Here is a 21,223-nt window from a genome sequence, read left to right on the forward strand (position 1 = left end):
CGCCGCTCCGCCGCCATCTCGCCGCTGCTCCGCCGCCGCTGAGCCCCGCCGCTGTCCTCCTCCTCCTCCTCCTCCTCCTCCTCCTCCTCCTCCTCGCTCCCCTCTTGGCCGCCGCCGCCCGCGGCTCTTCCCGCCGCCACCATGTACGACGCGGACGAAGGTGAGGGTGCTGCGGCTGCAGGCCGCTCCCCGCCGGGCCTGTTCCCCCGCTTCATCCAGGCGAGGCGGGCCGGGGAGCCGTCGGGCGCCCGCGGGGCCCGCGGAAGTCGGGAGCGGGGGTGCTCCGGGCCCGGTGGGGTCTCCCGCAGGGTTGTGTGGCCCTCCGGCGTCCGGGGGCGCTGATGGGGTGCCGGAGGGACCCTCAGGCCGCCGTGTGCCGCCCGCCCCGCCCCGCAGCAGGCGAGGAGAGACACCGGGGTGGTTGGAGCCGGACTTAAACGTTGTGCTTCCTCGGCAGATATGCAGTATGATGAAGACGATGATGAAATCACCCCCGATTTGTGGCAAGAAGCCTGCTGGATTGTTATTAGGTGACTTTTTAAAACTTGCTGTTCTTAATACTTCAGCGTGCATGCTCTTGGTCTTACAGGTAACATCTAGTTTGCTAGCAGCGTGTCATGGAAGCTGCAGGCTTGTGAGGCAGCAGTGTTATACTTAGGGATTAAGAAGCCCTACTGACCCCCAGTGGGGTACGCTGTTTTGAATGAAGTAAGAAATGATTTTGATTCCATATCAAGCGCATGATGTTGCCCAGTACTCTCACAGCTGAGGCTGGCATTAAGAAATCATTACTTAGCTATTTCACCATTTTAGTGTTTTTCTAGCAAGATGTGAACTTCCAAGATCTGCAGCTTCTTGTGACTGTTAAGGAGTGGGATGCTGTGTGGAACTGAGTAAGAAAGTGTTTCTCCGGCTAATTGTATCATTCATAATATGTATACGGGTGGTGTCTTAGGGCAGTAGTTGCAAACGGAACAGTAGATCTTCTGGGGGTGGTCTCACAAGCAGTCTGGATGAAAAGCAGAGATGAGAAGCTTTGGAGGCAGGTCCTTTCTCTTGCAGTCCAGTGGAGAGAGCTACTTTTGCTTTCAGTCGGGTAGGAGGTAACTGAGGCATGTCCTTCAGCTGAGGCTGCACCTCCCTCTGTATGAGGAAACGCTTTTTTACTGTGAGGGTGACTGAGCACTGGCATGGGTTGCCCAGGGAGGTTATGGAGTCTCTGTCCTTGGTCATATTCAAAAGCCATCTGGACGTGGTCTTGGGCAGTCAGCTCTGGGTGACTCTGCTTGAGCGGGGTGAGAGGACAAGGTGACCTCCAGAGGTCCCTTCCAACCTCAACCGTTCTGCGATACAGATTGCCCTTTCCCTTCCTCCTTCCCCTTGTGCAATAGCAGACCGTGCTAGCAAGATCCACTGTGGCAACAGCACGATAGCTGAGGGTCTGTTCCCCTTCTTGGGGAAGCCTGAGGTTATTGGTAGGGAGCTAGATCTTACCAGTTTTCTCTAGAGATCTTGGCAGTGATGGGGCAGAAGCTGAGGTAGTGGTGGGTTCCCTGGCTGGCTTCAGGAATGTGAGGTAGAGGAGCTTGCTGGCAGGAGCTCATGCAGCAGACGTGTTTAGGTCATCCCATTAAAAGTTAGGCTGTGGGGCTTTGAATTTAGGCTTTGATTTTTATGGTTAGGTTATGCTGTGTTGAAGCTGGGTGACACAAAGGCTAGGGGAAACCCAGAGAAGAAGTGAAGCGGGGAATCTCTGTGTGGCTGGAGCAGGGGGGATCCAAGCTAAGAAAAGTTCTGAGAACTGTAACCTTGACTTAGGGGCATGCACTCAGTTTACTGCAGTTTGGAAAATTAGTTAAAGCAAAGTACTTTATATACATTGTTAAAAACTTTAGCTGAAGCCACTTCTAATGAGGTTTCAGTCATCGTGTTTCCCTTCTAATTTAAGGTAGACTGTGTGTTCAGTCATGGCTTAGCCAAGAGGTGGCAGCAAGCCTGTCGCTTTGTGGTGTCTGTGCCTTCAAACACTGGGAGAGAATTGTTTAGCATTTTTCAGCATCTGTGTTTGAAACTCATGCCTTGGGAAAAGTGAATGAATTTGATTCTGTACTGTATTTCATGGCTTTTGAAGGTTTTGTAATAAATAAATCTTAAGCTTGTTGATGTATAAAATACATGAATTAAATTAAGATCTCTTGTTCACTAATGCACTTGGTTTTTTTTAGCTCCTATTTTGATGAAAAAGGTTTAGTCAGGCAACAGTTGGATTCTTTTGATGAGTTTATTCAGATGTCTGTGCAGAGAATTGTTGAAGATGCTCCACCAATTGATTTACAAGCTGAAGCCCAGCATGCCACAGGAGAAGTGGAAGAGCCGGTAAGTGGAGACCCCCAGCAGAGGTGATGTGTTTTTACAATGCAAAATGATTTTAGGTGGGTTTTATTCAGCCCCCATCTCAAGAGACGGAAATACACCCGAGTTATGACGCTGCTCGTTCAGTCAATAGGACAGAAGCATGAACTCTTTGGAGTCTGAGGTACATGGCTAAGTCTCCAGATAGTCAGGTATATGGCTGAGAAACATATGCCAGAGCTTTGTTACCCATGGAATCGAACATCCCTCTCCTATGGAGTTACTCTCCCCGGTTGGTTAAATTGTTGGTTGAGTTGAGAACTCACCAAGAACAATTGGCTGCTGCAGCTCATGTTGTCAGTTACTCTACGGAACTGCACTGACAGGGATGTAGTAGAGCAAGTCAGGTAGCCAAAAGCAAACCATGTTTTGGTGGGATTTTGATTTTTCACTAGCTTTACCATAGCAAGAAAGGTTTATGACGGAAAACTTCTCTGTTAGCTTTCTTTGGCTGAAGTCAGGTCTAGGTTTTCCAAGGGTGCCATTGCTCATCATCTTCCGTTGGCACCGTGTTTCAAAGGAGAACAAATTGCCTAAGGTCTGCGCTGTGCAATGGCTCTTCTGCAAGGGGTGTGCACCTTCTGCAGTGGCTGCGGTGCTTTCATCCTTATCCCTCATGATGTGGTCCCTGTTCTGTAGGTCATCGTTCCCCTGCTATCAGTCACTACCTTTAAGATTTAAAGGAACTTTAGGACACCTGAGCATTGAATTGTTACGCGTTTTGACTGTTCCTTTGTATTTTTTTTGCAGGCAAACAACTCTACTTCCTGTAGAGAGAATAACTGAGATTTCTTTTACTTTCTTTGTTAGACAAACAGTTCATAAGGAGAATCACAGTGAGATAAATGCTTAATGTTTTTCTGTTATTCCTTGTATATTCTGGAATTCTCTAGCTGTGCAGTTCTGCAGTTGCTGTATATGGTCTATGTGGTTAAGGTTCAGATCACAAGTGTGGTATGTGCCTGGCTTCTTTTTGCCCAAAAGCTAGTATTTTACATTCTCAAATCACAGAGGTTACTTTCTTATTCTTATTTATCAAATTAAAGTTTTTAGGAATAGGCCTAGGTATGAGAAAAATGAAACTTGCTTTTTCCTTCAGTCATTTGCAGGCAAACTCTTGCCTCATTTCAAGATACTGGATTAATTTAAGGAGACTGAGTGTATTGGACTAATTTGACTTTTTGTTTCTTTGTCCCTCCACTTCTCAGCCTCAAATTTTGAAGGCAATTTGGGCAATTTATAGCACATGAGAGGGTTTAACAACCATGCTCAGAGATAGGAATTACAGTAAACATGTTCTCCATGAGAGTGCTTGCATGAGAACTTGGGGAAACTTGGTACTATACCTGGCTGCTGCTGCAAATCCAGGAAAAAGGTGTTTCTTTGGGTAAGAATTGAGAGAATTTTTCTGGCCTACAAAATGTTTGCCAACAAGTCGCTGCTACCTACTATTGTTAGGAAGCTTTTGTGCCTTTCTGAAATCAAATTGTTTTCAGGTCTTTTCTGATAACTCAAGTCTTACTTTGTTTACTGATCCTATAGAATCATCCTAGGAACTGGTGTTACCCAACTTGCTGTGTTTTCAGTTACTGATAATGGTTATCCTTCTCCAATAGCAGTTTTGGTTAGTAATAAGTAAGAGAGAGTATCTTGAATACAGAAGGCTAGTTATTAGTGTATCTTGTGGGTAGAGCAGCAATGACACTTCTGTTTGTCTGAAAGCAGTGGTTTTTTTGTTAAATTGATGCAGTAATCTGTTTAATCTGCATTAGGTGGTTTTGTTTCCTCTGGAGATGTTAAAAAACTGGTTTCTGAGGCTCTGTGTAAGACAGAATGTATGGGATGGGTAATTTGCACCTTTGCCATTAGTGGTGAGTTCAGAGAAAGGGCTGAATGTGAGGATTTTGAAAATATATTTTAGAAAGGCTAAAGCAACTTGTGGCATAAACCATAAGCTGACTTTCTTCCCTGCATTGGAGCTTGCTCTGCTAAAGCAAGTATTGCTTTGGTGGTGTGCTACAGCGGAGTCCTTATGGCTGAGATATGGTAAAATGCCTGCATGGAATTCAGGTTTTGTTCTAGTAATAGATATTCTCAGCTGGCCTCTAGGCAGATGCTTAGTAGGGGTGGCAGCGCTGTAGTTCTTTATTTGTGTTAGCTTTTGTTCTGCAAAGGGGCATGGTGGGAAACAGCAACTTGAAGTGAAGGTTGTAAGGCAGCAAGCCTTTCAATTTGTATACATGCAGGTCTGGTGATTTGCTTATGTTTCCCTACCCGCCTTGATTTTGGTCTGTGAAGGAATGCTTTGTGAATAGAGCAGCTCATGTCTAGGTCCTTTTGCATGCAAGGAGGCCGAGAGCGAAGTTGCCTCAGCATGCTTGTGCGCCACATGTAGAAAACACTTGAACAAAGCTACTGTTTTATAACTGCTTACTTTCTTTTAAGTTCTAGCTCCCCCTGCCAGATACACAAATGCACTTTGATAAGAGTATTGTTTTAAAACCTTTACCCCTTTATTTTAAATGCAAGGCTTTTGATGTAAGTGAACTGAGTGCTCTAAATCTCATTGCAGTAGGATTCTGAGGGGCGAGTGGCTCTCAGCAAACTGAAGATCCTGAGAATTGTTCTGTTGCTGAAAGGTATCTGTCCTTTCATGCTCATGGTTCCACTGTAACACATGAAAGGATTTCTGTGGAACCAAAACAAAGCTATTAAATTTAATGTTTTATGCACGGGAGCAAAGCTTTACAAAAACTTATACCTTGTTTGATATGTCAGCTATCTCATTGTATGTGTTGAAGCAGATTCAGATTTTTCCATCATAAAACTAGCAGTTTTATCTAACGTTACATAAACAATAGATATCTAAGTAGGCATATGTAAGGCATATTCTATTTGTTAATATATTCACTGACTTGGCAGATTTTGAGTTTGTTAGCTATTTTATAGGAAGAAGATGACCTCTTTGGGTACTTCATTCTTCTCTTACCAATGGTGTTGATCCTTCGGTTTCCTCTGTTGTTTTGGTTTTCTTTTTTTAATTATTAATGAAGTGTTTAGAAATTATTGGAAGTTTTTGAGTGGTGGGTTGTTTTTTTTTTATCTAGTCATCTGAAGCGGGATTGTTTCCATACCTTTAGCTACATGTGGCAGCATTGGGTACTGAGCTCTAGGGCTGCTTTTGAACAAGCAAAATGGATGTTTCTTCCATTACAGGTAAATGCCTTCTTGTTTTCCAGCCCCGGTATCTGTTGAAGTTTGAACAAATCTATCTCTCCAAACCTACACATTGGGAAAGAGATGGAGCGCCCTCGCCTATGATGCCCAATGAAGCCAGACTGAGAAACCTAACGTAAGAACGAACTCTGTAGTGGATAAACACAAGGAAAGACTGGCCCTGCATTATAAATTGATAGTCTTTTCAATTTAGTAGTGCCTTGAAAATGTAATAATTACTGCTCTATTTAAATTTTGATGTCTAGTTGTTAAATCCAGACAGTGATTTGGTAATAATGCTTAGTATTACCAGTGAGTGCTTGAATAACTGCATTTGTTACCTTTCTGTACAACCCAGAGTAATAACTGACAGATAACACAGTGGTGTTTTTATTCTGTAGGTATTCAGCCCCCTTGTATGTGGATATAACTAAAACGGTTATTAAAGAAGGGGAGGATCAGTTACAGACACAGCATCAGAAAACTTTTATAGGAAAAATTCCTATTATGTTACGTTCAACATACTGTTTGTTGAATGGCTTAACTGACCGTGATCTTTGTGAACTGAATGAATGCCCGCTTGATCCTGGTGGCTACTTCATCATTAATGGATCAGAAAAGGTAAGGGATTATACCTTGCACAGTCATCTTTACAGACACTGAAAGTTTTGGTACTTGTTTCCATATGCTTTGCCAGAAACGTAAGCATTTTTATTCCAGTGTATCACAGTTACTGCGGGCACTGGTAATCTTACAGAAAGATGGGCTTTTAGTCCTCTGTTAGGACTTGCTCGAGCCACCTTTTCTTTTTCTCTGAGGCACGTTTCCCTTCTTCAGTTTCATAAACTGTTTTGCATTGAATGCCATGAAGTACTCTAGATATTTTGCTTTCCATTTTCAACGCTGCAGAGCAGCATGCACTCTAAAATGAGGTACTACTTCACTTGGAGTCTCCTCCAGTGTGTTCACAGCTGTATAGATGCATTTTGTTACAAGAACAGGTTCTTCCCTCCATTGCTGTGGATTCAGCTTTGGCAAATCATATCCTCTCCATGCTTGTGCCTCACCAATGAAACTGCCCGTTTTTTGTAACATACCTGGGCAAATGCAGCAAAAGAAATAGAATTGTATTTCTCTTCTTGGGGGGGGACGACAGAATCTGTCTTTGACCATGAGAGCTGGCATTTAAGTTTAAATGCCTGTGTAGTGCGTTGGCCTTGGAAAAAGATAGTGAAATGCTTTCTGTATCAGTGTTGTGCCTAAAGCTAGCACAAATGTCTCGGAACAACTAGCAGATGCAGTAAGTGCGTCATAAGAGAACAGTGTTCTCGGAGTCTTTTGTTTTGGTTATTCTGTCTTAACTAGGTGTATGTTTTGCTTAATACTGTATTTTTAAAATGTAGAATATAATCCAACTGAGTTTGGCAAATTGACTTCATGCTGTGCAGTGCTCTTGAAGTTAAGGCACCTGAAGGAATAGTAGTAACACACTGTGCTTGTTACTGTCAGCCTGCCCTTTTGTCAGTTATTTACTAGTGTTCTTTTTTCTAACACAGGTTCTGATTGCTCAAGAGAAAATGGCTACAAACACAGTATATGTGTTTGCAAAGAAGGATTCAAAATATGCGTACACAGGAGAGTGTAGATCTTGTCTGGAAAATTCCTCTCGACCAACAAGTACTATATGGGTTAGCATGCTGGCCAGAGGTGGGCAGGTATGCCTAAGCAGTAATAACCCCTGCCCTGAGGCTTACAATAAAGGTTGTTTTAGGAGTTTTGTTACTGTCCTGTCTCTTCATGTCGTTTACTTTCGGGATTTTGAGAAGAAATTTCTTCTGATGCTAAGTTGTAAAGAAGGTAGAATTAAATGAAAATGTATTGTTTGTCATAGATTATACCTGTCTCTGGGACAAATAATTTGAGGATTGAAATGAAGACTCAATTTGTGGCAGGTTTTAGGGCGAGGCTAAAAAAAATTTTAGAATTACTGTGAGCGAGTTTTTGGAAAATCCAAACAAGCTGTGTCCTGTTTTTTTGACAAAGGATAAGAATAGGAGCAGGGACCCTGTCTTTGCTCATGGCCAGGCTAGTGTTCGGATGTGTTTTGCAGACGACATATTAATTCATATTTAACATCTAATTGTGCCATCTGTGAGAGGGAATAAGTGCTATTAATAACTTCAAAAGCAGAAGGTATCAGTACTCATTTACCATTGCACTGATGCTTGGAAATTCCCAAATGTTCCAGGAGTAACTTTAATAGAAGCCTTACACCACTCTCGCTCCTGATGCCTGGGGCACTCTTGAGTGGCTGTCCCTCTGCATCCCACAATGTTTGTTTCTTTCTGGGAGGGGGGGGAGCAGCTACTTGAATAATCTCGAGAATGGAGAGTCTTACACAGTGGATTAGAAAAGCTGGGCTTAAGCTGACAGAAGGAAACCTGAAGGTGGATAGGATTGCTCTTTGCAAAAGGGAGAGAAATTATGCATATGGGTGAATGAGCAATATTATTTAAATTCCTTTGTGTCAGCAAAAACCTTCCAAGTTTTTGCAGACTTCTAAAGTTAAAAATGTTTTTAAAATAAAAAAAGTCACTGCTGGAGTAAGGTTTCAGAATAGCTCCTGAGTTGACCTGCTAAGAAGTCATAGTTTCCTGTAGTGCTTGATTAAATACACTTATGCTGTATCATCCAAATCCAGAGACATATTTTTATGTAAAGGCAAGATCATTTAAGACTAATATATGTTTTTCCCCATCTTTTCAGGGTGCAAAGAAGAGTGCTATTGGTCAGCGCATTGTAGCAACTTTGCCATATATCAAACAAGAAGTCCCCATCATAATTGTCTTTCGTGCACTAGGCTTTGTGTCCGACAGGGACATTTTAGAGCACATAATATATGATTTTGAAGATCCAGAAATGATGGAAATGGTAATATATGTTAAATAAGTTATTTCCTGGCTGGACATTTGGTGTTGCGTAGGTGTGGCTAATCACCATTCAAAGTTTTGTTCATTTGCCAATTGTAATTTATTACTTTATTATTTTGGGGGGTTGTCTGTTAGAAATGTCAAAAGTTCTCTGCCTGAACCTATTCTAATGAGTATTTTAAGTGAACAGAGTGCAATGGAAATTTCAAAGAGTTCATGTGTATTTGGAGAGGTACCGTCTTACTTGCTGCCGTTAACTTTAATTGTAAAATCCCGATTTATAGCGGAAACAGTAAAAGGTCTAGAATGTACTTGAATGAGAACGATTTTCTGAAGTTCAAACTATTATTTTTTTTTTTTTGGTGCTTCCTGAGTGTTCCATTACTGTTTTCTGCCGCTCTTCAAAGAGCTACTATGTTAAAGCCAGAAAGAACTGGATCAGTAATGGGCAGTTCCTGAAAAGAATCCTCAGCAAACTACTGCTTATTTTCCTTCAATGCCAACAGGCACTGGGTGCTACAGGATTTTGCTGTATTTTGTGCATTAGGTCAAACCTTCTCTGGATGAAGCATTTGTCATTCAGGAGCAAAATGTTGCTCTCAACTTCATTGGATCAAGAGGTGCAAAGCCAGGTGTCACTAAAGAAAAGAGAATCAAGTACGCTAAAGAAGTCCTGCAGAAAGAAATGCTCCCGCATGTTGGTGTCAGTGACTTCTGCGAAACCAAAAAGGCCTATTTTCTAGGGTATGTCTATGTATTTTCTGTCACACATCTGCAAAGGCACCCTGAATACAGATTTTATTCACATAAACTTCAGGGCACTGGTATATTTTTTTTTTTGTAGCTGAGAAAATGCAAATGTTGATAAAATAGGAAAAAAAATTGAAACAAAACAAGCCTCTGACACGTTCTGGATCTTGTTAGATGTGATGGTAGTGATAAATGATTCTCTTTGACATTGTGTTGCATGGACAACATATACAGGTTGATAACTAATGTGTAGATAACTACTAATAAGCTGTTTGTAATGTCTTTAAAACATCCTCATGATCACTGCTTATTGGTGTGCAGATGAACTGTACATCAGAAGACTTACCATTTTACACCTGATTCCACATGCTTAAGCATAGCCCATATTACAGCACAGGACAGACATGTAGTAGAAGATGCATTGCCATCATGATGTAAATATTAAATTCTCTCTGTAGTTACCTGAACTTTCAGTGGGTCGTGCACCTCTGTGTGCTGAAGAGGTCTGTTTTAGATCAGCAGTATCCTAAAGATCTAGAATGGACAACCTTTAGGAAACAGTTCACTGATTTATCTATGAAAGCATGTAATCTTTGTTGTGAATGTCTGCGATCAGTTTAAAACATGAACTATCTTATTTGCTTAGGTATATGGTTCATAGATTGTTGCTGGCAGCACTGGGAAGAAGAGAGCTTGATGACAGAGATCACTATGGCAACAAAAGACTGGATCTTGCTGGGCCACTGTTAGCTTTCCTGTTCAGAGGGTAACTATAATATATACATTTCCTTCAGAGAGAATTAATGGTGGAGGCATTGCCAGCTCTGTGCTTCTAAATCAATCAGACTATTCTGTTGTGTCTGATATCTGGTCTTGGGCAGCACAGCCTTTATATGATTATGACTTTTTCATGGAGTGGGTAAGTTTCCTTTAATAGTAGGTGACTGGCATCAGCTTGTTTTGAAGCATATTTTGTGCATGTTCACAAACAGGTTAATTTGTTTTGGTTTTTTGTCCCCCCTTCCTCCTCTAGTTACAGATTACTTGCTTCTGTTCAGGAGGCCAGTGACATTTTTTCCAGATAGTGCTGGGTAGGCTGAATTGCTACAGTACTGTTTAATCATGTTTCTTGGCATCTTCTTCTACAGAATGTTTAAGAATTTGCTGAAGGAAGTGAGAATATATGCACAAAAGTTTATTGACAGAGGGAAAGATTTCAACTTGGAACTGGCAATCAAAACAAGAATTATTTCAGATGGTTTGAAGTATTCATTGGCAACTGGAAACTGGGGTGACCAGAAGAAAGCTCATCAGGCCAGAGCAGGAGTATCTCAGGTACAATAGCTGAATAAGGCGTGGTAGCGTTTGTCAGGTTTATGGAAGAGTTTAACATTGCTTGGCAGCCATGCATGTTGTATGTTAAATAGAGCCATTTTTAAAAGGAAACTTCCATAGCTGAAATAGATGAAGATCCAAATAGTTGAGTCTGGTGTGGGGTTTGGGGTTTTTTGTTGTTGTTGTTTGGTTTTGGTTTTAGCTGTTGTGCTCACTGCTAAACAGTTGATGTAACTCTTGTAAAGACTTTTTTGTGTTAGAGCATATGCTTGTGTGTCTGGTCAAGTCCTAGTCCCAGGGAATCTTTAGGGAGGATGGATTTCTTTCCTTTAATTACTTCCAGTGCTTCACAGGTGGTTAAAGAAACTTGAGTGATACCTTGTAATATAATAGTTATGTATTCCACAGCTAATGAATGATGAGGAGCACTGACTTTATTAGCCCACAGCAGTGCTTAGTTGAGCTTGTTTCTCATAAAGGTGGAAACAGGAAAGAGGTGAGAGTTTTTAAATGCCAGCACATTTTGTTGTCTGGAGCCCTGGTGAGATCATAATTTGGGGAAAGCAAAGTTAGGAAAGGGGCGAAGATGGTAGCTGTCCCTGGGTGGTGTGTTGTTGGTGTATGTGTATGAGAGGCTTGTTTGCTTTTTAAATAAACTCTCACATTTCAGGCTGTAAAATTAAATTTTCTTAAATTTTTAAGAAGCCTTGAGCAGACTCTGAAAAGAATGTAAATGCTGATCTGCTCCTAATAACTAAGTCATCTTAGTTTTTCAAACTAAGTTTGAAAATATCTCTGTGTCATTGTACTGGCAAACCTTCCTGGTGAAAATGCAACTTAAAGTATTTTTACGAGTATCACTCATTCTAGTTACCTGGTCAGAGTAAGCTATACTACAAAAAACAGATTTTAAGGGTAAGCTTAGTCTAAGGTTAATGAAGGTGAACTAAAAAGTGTAGCTAGCAAAAATCAGAGCTGTTTTAGTTCTTTTGAAGTACATAATTTCTAGAGGGCATTGATCCTTTGCTCTAATATATCATGATGCCTGTCAACAACGTAGTTAAGAAGCTTTGACTAACTGATTTCCTTACTACGTGCAGGTGTTAAACCGCCTGACTTTTGCATCTACGCTTTCCCATCTGAGACGCCTGAATTCTCCAATTGGTAGAGATGGTAAACTGGCAAAGCCCAGACAGCTGCACAATACGCTATGGGGAATGGTTTGCCCTGCTGAGACTCCAGAGGTAATGAAAGTAATATTTATGTCAGTGCTTACTCATGCCTAACTGCTTTTATACGCTAGTTGTTTTATAGCCATGACACTTGTGATGATCACTTGCACTTTTTTTGAAAGGCTGACATGAATATTTAGCTTTATAGTTAACTCTGTAGTTGAATGGTAGCAATTAGTAAAGTAGATAGTATGTTTTGTGTCCAGTTCCTTGAGGACTTGAGGTTTAAGTTCTCGGATCTTCTTGGGGGAATCTCTTGATTTGGAAATGCAAGCTAACTTTGTGTTTCTACTAGGGTCATGCGGTAGGACTTGTGAAGAACTTAGCCCTCATGGCTTACATTTCTGTGGGGTCTCAGCCATCCCCAATTTTGGAATTCTTGGAAGAGTGGAGTATGGAAAACCTGGAAGAAATATCTCCAGCAGCAATAGCTGAGTACGTGCAAATGAAACTATTTAAACAGACTTAAGCTTTTTATCCTGCACAGTGCTTCAAGGGTTTGTTTTTTTGTTTTTTTCTTTTTTTCTTTTTTTTTTTCCTTCCTTTCCTCTTTCTAGTGCTACCAAGATCTTTGTTAACGGCTGCTGGGTAGGAATACACAAAGATCCAGAGCAACTCATGAATACCCTAAGGAAGCTCCGTCGTCAGATGGACATCATTGTGTCGGAGGTATACATTTTACACCTAGAGTTTGGGTGTCTTTTTAGATGAGAGAGGATAATGCCCTGATACTACTTTGCAAGCTCCAAATAGCATTATTTGCAAGTCTCTTTCTGAACATACTTCACATTGCTTGCTTGTGTTTTGTTTTTTTTTTTTTTTTCTTTTGGGAGCTTTTGGAGGTTTGGTGCTTTTGGGGTTTTTTGGTTTTGTTTGATGTTGTGTGTGGTTGTTTGGTTTTTTGTTTGTTTTTTTTTAAGAGGATGCAGTTGAAAAAAACAGATGAAAGTAGTCTTGTGAAATGCTTCTGTTTGTAGGAGTGTTAATGTTCGGTCTGTGCTGCTGATAGCACCTGTAAGGCCTTTGCTTTAGGAAACTTTGTTATCCTATTTTGTGTTCTGTAGTTTTGATTCCAGGCTGAGACTTTGTACTCACAGTGTGCTGCTTTCTTGTACAGGTCTCAATGATTAGGGATATTCGTGAGCGAGAAATCCGCATCTATACTGATGCAGGCAGAATTTGCAGACCCCTTTTAATTGTGGAAAAACAGAAGTTGCTGTTGAAGAAAAGGCACATTGACCAACTGAAGGAACGAGAGTATAACAATTACAGGTGAGATATGTTCCTGAAATTCAACTGAATGTCTAATTTTCCATCTTGGAAGCTGCAGGTTCCCCCAGATTGGAGAGGGAAATGTTTAAAGCTTTGTGCAGCACAAAGATGCTTTCTTTCTCTGCCTGGTAGCTTAATTCATTTTTGTATCACACTGAGGCAGTGGTAGTAATAATAAGCCAGGGAAGCCCTTGTTCTTGTAACTGCTGAAGAGACCCATTTTGTGTGTTAGTTGAGTATTTCAGACACTGGTTATTCAGTTGGCAGGATCTCGTGGCCAGTGGTGTAGTAGAGTACATTGATACACTGGAAGAAGAGACTGTGATGCTGGCAATGACTCCAGATGACTTGCAAGAGAAAGGTGTGGCATATTGTTCAACATACACGCACTGTGAGATTCACCCATCTATGATCCTGGGAGTATGTGCATCTATTATCCCTTTCCCTGATCACAACCAGGTCAGTGCATCACTTCTGACATCCTGCCTTTAATGTTGATAGAAACCCCACAGGTTTATGTGTAGAGAGCTTTATGTACATATATACTGGTCTTCCTTTGTCTGTCTAGTCTCCCAGGAACACATACCAGTCTGCTATGGGTAAACAGGCTATGGGAGTTTACATTACAAACTTTCACGTTCGTATGGATACGCTGGCACATGTGTTGTATTACCCTCAGAAGCCCCTTGTAACAACACGCTCCATGGAGTACTTGCGATTTAGAGAGTTACCAGCAGGTATGTTGCTAGTTAATGTTTATTAAACAAAAATACTACTGTTTAAACTATGTCACAAATGTTGTGTGTAGAATATTTAGCAAATATTTAGCAATATTTAGCAAATGTATGTAATTTAAAAATTAATTATAGGTTAAATGTTAGCTTGTAGCTGGACACCTAGACTGCAAAAAATACATTGCTAGTGTTGCAGCTGAAACTACTTTACCCATATAGTCTGCTAAAATCTAACTGGAAAAATGCATTTGCTGTATTGGTATTTGCTAGATTCTTCACAAGGGGTCACTCCTGACTCTGTTTTCTACCCAAAGCTGCATTTGCTGATACTATGTGGTTTTTGTGTGTGGGACATGGGAGATTTTATCTCGCAAAGGTTAGAACAGCTTCGCTGTAGAGAATACATCTTATTTTGAGTTACAAGTAATGCCTGTCTGGTATGTGTGTATCCTTTCGAAGTATTTGCTCTGCATATTACAGGTATCAACTCGATTGTAGCCATCGCATCATACACAGGCTATAACCAGGAAGACTCTGTCATCATGAACCGTTCTGCTGTTGACAGAGGCTTTTTCAGGTAAGACTTTGTAAATTTTTTTAACTGATTGGAAGCAATAAAAAAACCCAAACAAACAAACATATACTGAGTTGTCCAGAGGCTCAAGAAAAGTTCATCTTACGTTGGAAGACACCGTTCTCCAAATCTTTCCAACCTGAGAAGCTATTTAATTTTTTTTTTTTTTTTAATGGGGCTGGAGGGAGCAGCACAATGAATATGGTGACTGTGTATCTTAGCAAAACACAGTGAGGAATGGTTCATCGTTTGTGTAACCTGATTTCCCACTCTGTCTTCCCAAATCTTCCATTTTGGTCTTTGTTTACTGTTTTTTGTATGATGGTTAAATGAAGAACTATTTGGACCTTTGCTGTTATGTTTTCATATAACTCTTGCCAGTTACATGAACTCCTTAATGGCAGTGTTGCAGCTTTGTAATATAGTCTTGTCTTTAGTAGCATGACAGTTGCTACCAGTGAGGTTTGGCATGTTCCTCTCCTCAGTAGGAAGTGCTGTTGGGACAACTGGCAACTGATGCGACTTTGTGCATTATAGGTTTTAGGTGGCTGTGGTTAGCTGTGTAGCTGGTCAATGGGTTTCTAGTTTTGTTCATTTTCTTTTGTCCGAGTTCAGCCCAAGCAGTGTGTGCTTGGTATCTTGGATCTACTGCCTTCAAATGCAGAATAAGTATGAGACTATTAGACTTTTATGGCTCATGTGAAGCTTTTATAGGACATCCTCTATGCATGGGAGCAATTAAATGTGGATATTATTTATCTGAAAGGCTGTGGCTTTGGTGTGCTGGCGGCAGCTGAGGCAGCAAACAAAAACCCCTAAAGCCTCAGAAAGAGGCCTATATAAATTGAAAGTTTTCCACTGCAGCTCAGTTGTACTGAGCGTGGCACTGCAAGGTAGGAGTAGAAGCCTAAAAATGCTTGCAAAATGGCAGGTATAAGGAGAAAAGTAATATGAGAATGGTATGATGACACTATGAATAATCTTTAGGAATAATAACTGCTTTTGAGATGTCAAGCAGATCCGAAGGTCTCTGCAGTTCATCAAGCATTAGCATGTTATATATAGTTACTTTGGCAATACCTGAAAAATGACCATCAAAATGCCATCTGAAACTGTGTTTTGTTTGTTTGGTGGGGTGTTTTATGTTTTCCCCTCCTCAGTGATGGTCAGATTAACAAGACTTTAGAGGAAGGGTTGTGTGGCGTATGAACATCAGTTGTTTTGGTTGTCATTAGTAACAGTGGCCATAATATGTGATAAAAGGGTGATTATAGTGAAATTGAGATGTACAGGTGAGGAAAAATGATGCTGGTTTCACTGGAGAAGGCTTTATAACTTTGTTTCAGATCTGTGTTCTATCGCTCATACAAAGAGCAAGAGTCTAAAAAAGGGTATGACCAAGAGGAAGTTTTTGAAAAGCCTACGCGTGAAACTTGCCAAGGTAAGATATAGGAGCGTATGAAGACTGAGGTTTTTTAATTAAATTTTTGTGGGCAAGGTTGTTAATGTTGTTGAACTGATTCAGTCTTTATTTTGGGACATGTAAAAATAGCAGCAATGCCTGGATTAATAGCAAAATACATCAGTGAGATATTTGCATAAAATGAGACATTTTAGCAGTAGTCTGAAGTTGTACGCAGACTTGTTTAATTTCTACAGAACATCAAAGTCAATATGTTGAAAAATTTGGGAGTCTACTTTTTTCTTTTTTTTTCCCAAGGTATGAGACATGCAATCTATGACAAACTTGATGATGATGGTTTGATAGCGCCTGGGGTACGTGTGTCTGGGGATGATGTCATCATTGGCAAAACAGTAACGCTGCCAGAAAATGAAGATGAACTGGAAAGCACTAACAGACGTTTCACGAAGAGAGACTGTAGCACTTTTCTGCGAACTAGTGAGACTGGCATTGTAGATCAGGTCATGGTAACCCTTAACCAGGAAGGATACAAGTTCTGCAAGATTAGGGTGAGCACTGATGTGTGTGTGCTTTCTACTTTTAATCATTTTTGTTCTGTGTTTAAGTTACCAATTGAATGTTTTCCTCTGGCTTACAGGTACGCTCTGTAAGAATCCCACAAATTGGAGATAAATTTGCCAGCAGACATGGTCAGAAAGGAACATGTGGTATCCAGTACAGGCAAGAGGTAGTGATTTTTTTTTTTTTTTCTTCCTTGTTAACATTTTCTCTCTGATCTTTTTAGCATTGGAACTGCCTTAAGTGAGCTGTCTGTGGAATATCTACTCAGGTGCAATATATTGACTTAAATTTAGCTAAAATATGTTTAGAAAGAGACACAGCTGCTTCTTATGTTGGTACTTCAATGTGTTTGAAATGTTTTAAAATATTTAATTTTAATCCACTCAACTGCTTTTCTTAAAGCTGATATTCTGGGAAGTACTGACTATCTGTTTCCCTGCTCTAGGATATGCCTTTCACCTGTGAAGGCATCACACCTGATATAATTATCAACCCCCATGCCATCCCTTCCCGCATGACCATTGGTCACTTGATTGAGTGTCTTCAGGGGAAGGTAAGAAGAATCTTTTATGCTGCATGTCTGAGCAATATGAATTAAAATGTTTCTTGTTTGTTTTGTTGTGTTTTGGTTGGTTTTTTTTTTTGTAAAGATACTACTCCCTGGTATGTGTTAATCCACTAAAAAATAAGGATTGTTTTCCAGGTACTTGATAGCAAAAGCAGGTACTTGATAGCAAAAGCAGGTTTCTTGGGGAAGACCTACAATCCTGTAAATTTTGTCCAGCAAGTCAGACTACAGTGTACTCTCTCATCTGTTGCTTTTATTCCAAACATTTCCTGTGACCTAGAAAAAGGAGTAGCAAAATTGTTGATACTGTGTATTTTTTAAAATCTCACTATAAATTGTGTAGCAATAAACAAAGCAAGATAGGGTACTACCATGGGCATGGAATCTCAAGTTCTGGCATTAAGAGTTAAAACTGTTTGAAACAGCTTAGTGTTGTCTGACCAGTCCTTCAGAAATCTGACAAGCTTTTGCAAATCTCTTCTCTGTAGGTGTCTGCGAACAAGGGAGAAATTGGTGATGCTACACCTTTTAATGATGCTGTCAATGTGCAGAAGATTTCCAATCTTTTATCAGATTATGGCTATCATCTAAGAGGAAATGAGGTATAATCGAAATATCAATTCACTGTAATTTTTTTAATATACATTTGATGGATAGTAAGGCTTATGATTCAGTAATTGCATTGACTACTTCAGGTCCTCTACAATGGCTTCACTGGTCGAAAAATCACATCACAGATCTTCATTGGTCCTACATATTATCAGCGGTTGAAGCACATGGTAGATGACAAAATCCATTCTCGTGCAAGAGGGCCAATCCAGATACTTAACAGACAGCCCATGGAAGGTAGATCTCGGTAAGAGTATTTATTAGTTTCTATATAGCGTTTTCTTTTTCTTTGAAGTTTTTAGCCCTAAAAATTAGCTGCCTCAGCTTTGCAACTAGAACTTAATTAGCTCACCCCAACTAGCCATCCATTTTCATGTTAAGCCATCCATTTTCATGGCTTAAGATGATGTACTGGGTGCAGGTGTCAAGGTTTTGGTAGCAGGAGGTGCTGCTGGGGTGGCCTCTCTGAGAAAGGACCAGGGGTTGCCCTGTGCTGGACAAAGCCACTCACAGCTGGCTCAAACAGACCTGCCGCTGGCCAAAGCCGAGTCCCTCGTGGCGCCTCTGTGGTAACATATTTAAGAAAGGGTAAAAAATGCTGCACAGCAGCTGTGAGAGAGGAGTGACAAATGTGAGAGGAACAGCCCTGCAGACACCAAGGTCAGAGAAGGAGGAGGGGAGTTGGTGCTCCCAGCGCTGGAGCAGAGATTCCCCTGCAGCCTGTGGAGAGACCATGGTGAGGCAGGCTGTCCCCCTGCAGCCCATGGAGGACCATGGTAGAGCAGAGATCCACCTGCAGCCTGTGGGAAGCCCATGCTGAAGCAGTCTCCTGGCAGGAGCTGTGATCTGTGGGGGACCCATGCTGCAGCAATCTGTTCCTGAAGGATTGTACCCCGTGGGAAAGGCTCATGCTGGAGCAGTTTGTGAAGGACTATCCCATGGGAGGGACCCTACGCTGGAGCAGGGAAAAAGTCTAAGGAGGAAGGAGCAGCAGAGAGGAGCTCTTATGCACTGACTGCATGACCCCATTCCCCATTCTCCATGTGACCATGGGGAGTGGAGGAAGGAGTTGGGAATGAAGGAGTGAAGTTGAGCCTGGGAAGAAAGTAGGGGAGAAGATGTTTTTAGTTTTGTCTTTGTTTCTCACCATCCTACTCTAGTTTCATTTATTGCTCATTAAAAATAATTTTCCCCATGCTGAGTCTCTTTTGCCTGTGATGGTAATTGATAAGTGATCTCCCTGTTTTTATCTCGACCCATGAGCTTTTCCATCTTATTTTCTCCCCCTGTCCTGTCAAAATGGGGGAGTGAGAGTTGCTTGGTGGGCACCTGGCAGCCAGCCAGGGTTAAACCCACCACAGATAAGTAGGGAATTATTTGTTTACTTCATTTTGCTATACAGTTGTGCTGTGGCTGTTAGGTGTCTGACATCTGCTTTAGAAATGCTCAGCAGCAGTTACAAATTATTGTGTTTGCATTCTCTCTGTAAGTTTTATTCTGATGTGTTAGAGGAAAATTACTGCACGGCTCTACTCCTGTCTTGTAATACTGCTGTTGTGTTTCTGATAATTTACTTATTCTACCACCAAGAACTGATGTATTTTGCCAATGAACTCAAAAATTGAGTTTGTTTTCTTTTCTTTTCCTGTTTTCAGTGATGGTGGCCTTCGTTTTGGAGAAATGGAACGAGATTGCCAGATCGCTCATGGAGCAGCCCAGTTCCTGAGAGAAAGATTGTTTGAAGCTTCCGACCCATACCAAGTCCATGTCTGTAACCTCTGTGGAATCATGGCGATTGCAAACACAAGGACTCACACCTATGAATGCCGGGGATGCCGCAATAAAACTCAGGTACGTGTGGTTTTCATCAACCAGTGTTTCTCTTTGTGGCTAAGAGGAAATGCCACTCAGGTGAACAGGAGGATGGGGAAGTAAATATTTAAAGAAGCACCAGAACGATTGCTGTTTTAGTTTCATAACTGCTTTAAGTGTTTATAGTGTCCTAGTTAATTTGGATGTTTCCTTATTAATTTTACAGTGTTGGCTTGTCACTTGGCAGGAAATGCTGTTCAAGTATTTTGCAGTGCAGTTTTCAGAGACTTTAAAAGTAAATCCTTGAGAGCTTATTTTTAGAAGTAAAACTCAGAATCACAGGAATTTAGAGCCATTGCCCTTGTGACTGTCCCCATGAAGACATTTATGCTTGCAAAGCTGGGTCCCCATGGGAGGTCTTTTGTGTTGCCTTTTTTTTTTTTTTTAATTAAAAAAAGCTCTGTAGTGTGTGCTTGGTTACAGAACTATGTCAAGGGAGAGTGGCAGCAGATATAAAAATAGTTGCCTTAAACAGGCTTGTTCTTGTGCTAGGGACTGACTGCTCCAACTCTAATAACAGCATTGGGGTTACTGAAGAGATGTGTACTAGAAATTTTAACTGCATTTACCGCGCATCAGGCACGCTTCACTATGCATATGTTCCCTTGTTAAATGGCTCTTACTTAAGATCCGATCCCTTGGCTGCAGGTTTTATCATTAAAAATGTGTTCTGAATAGCTGCTGTGTAGCCTTTCCAGACAGTCTCAGCTTTCCTCTTGCTTTGTTTCTCTCTGTGAGCAAGTCTTGTCAAATGCTTTCACGCATAACTTCAGGTTCACTTTTGAGCCAAAAACTTGACAAGTTATTTGTGTCGAGGGTGGTGGTAGGAGTGCTTATCACAAGCCTTTTGAAATCTCTTTCCAGATATCTTTGGTTCGGATGCCCTACGCCTGCAAACTCCTCTTCCAAGAACTGATGTCTATGAGTATTGCACCTCGTATGATGAGTGTTTAGCCTTTTAAATTTTTTTTTTAAAGTGATGAGACTGAAGTACTTGGGTTTTGTTTCACTTTGTGTAGGTTGCATTTAGCAGATAAGTAAAACTGTATTTTATGTGCTGTTCAAAAGTATGTTTATTTCCTGTAAATAGAATTAAAATTTGTAATTAAACTTGTGAATCTCTTTATTTGTGTATCTGTGAAAGAAGTGTGCAAGCAAATTGGTAATCAAAGACTATAAGGGAGTTAAGAAGGAATGATTAGTGAGCTAGAGGAAGCCAGAGGTTGTAGCTAATTTAAAACTGTGCATAAGTGGAAGTCTTCACATCACATCACAGCTCTGCACCATCATCTGTGGAAAAACAAAAACACGTTACGCTCTGTACTGTTCCAAGGGGTAATATCACAACTTGGGCAGAAGCACTGTGAGTTAGCTGAGGGTGAGACCTCACACCTCAGTCCTTGACCCCCTCCTTCCTTCTTTCCTTCCTTCCTTGACTGCAGCAGCAGGGGGATGGTAATAGATGGCATTTTTCTGTGCTGAGATCACCTGGACACGGGCCGCAGACTCCCTAACGGCGTAGTGTGTAGCTATGATGTCTGACAGTTCGTTCCATTAAGGCTATTAATTTCCTTTAAGTAGTCGTGGACTGCCAGCTTACTGCTTAGCTACAGCATGCTTACTTGAGAGCTTTCCTACAGCTGAAAAGAAACAGCTGTGACATGTGGTGTGCACAGAAGAAATAAACCATGAGGCCATACAGGCGGCACTACAGCCTTGCAGTCGAGTTACTGTG

At 41.1% G+C, this 21,223-nt stretch overlaps 2 protein-coding genes across 4 annotated transcripts in view; one reads left to right on the forward strand and one right to left on the reverse strand.

Moving 5' to 3' along the window:
• Window positions 1-20,612, forward strand: POLR2B (RNA polymerase II subunit B). Of its 3 annotated transcripts, XM_087738106.1 has the most exons (25): window positions 1-160; window positions 458-530; window positions 2,226-2,376; window positions 5,652-5,764; window positions 6,030-6,249; window positions 7,185-7,343; window positions 8,395-8,559; window positions 9,106-9,302; window positions 9,955-10,074; window positions 10,457-10,643; window positions 11,744-11,887; window positions 12,171-12,310; window positions 12,433-12,544; window positions 12,993-13,147; window positions 13,408-13,606; window positions 13,716-13,884; window positions 14,362-14,458; window positions 15,802-15,896; window positions 16,176-16,426; window positions 16,516-16,605; window positions 16,885-16,992; window positions 17,496-17,609; window positions 17,703-17,863; window positions 19,272-19,467; window positions 20,353-20,612. In XM_087738106.1, the coding sequence occupies exons 1-25, from the start codon at window positions 142-144 to the stop codon at window positions 20,440-20,442; spliced, it is 3,525 nt and encodes a 1,174-aa protein (XP_087594232.1). In that variant the 5' UTR covers window positions 1-141; the 3' UTR covers window positions 20,443-20,612. The 3 variants fall into 3 exon arrangements, with proteins under 3 accessions (XP_087594232.1, XP_087594233.1, XP_087594234.1); XM_087738107.1 differs by lacking the exons at window positions 1-160; window positions 2,226-2,376 and having other exon boundaries at window positions 510-530; XM_087738108.1 differs by lacking the exons at window positions 1-160; window positions 458-530; window positions 2,226-2,376 and adding an exon at window positions 5,030-5,051.
• IGFBP7 (insulin like growth factor binding protein 7) overlaps window positions 20,594-21,223 on the reverse strand; it is an 18,370-nt gene continuing 17,740 nt past the window's right edge. Inside the window, exon 5 of the mRNA XM_087738123.1 lies at window positions 20,594-20,778. Coding sequence (XP_087594249.1) covers window positions 20,759-20,778 — 20 coding nt within the window. The 3' untranslated portion in view covers window positions 20,594-20,758. The remainder of the gene's footprint in view (window positions 20,779-21,223) is intronic.

This window comes from Nipponia nippon, unplaced genomic scaffold (genome assembly GCF_047370975.1).
Source record: "Nipponia nippon isolate SJK-2023a ecotype South Korea unplaced genomic scaffold, ASM4737097v1 scaffold_6, whole genome shotgun sequence".
NCBI lineage: Eukaryota > Metazoa > Chordata > Aves > Pelecaniformes > Threskiornithidae > Nipponia > Nipponia nippon.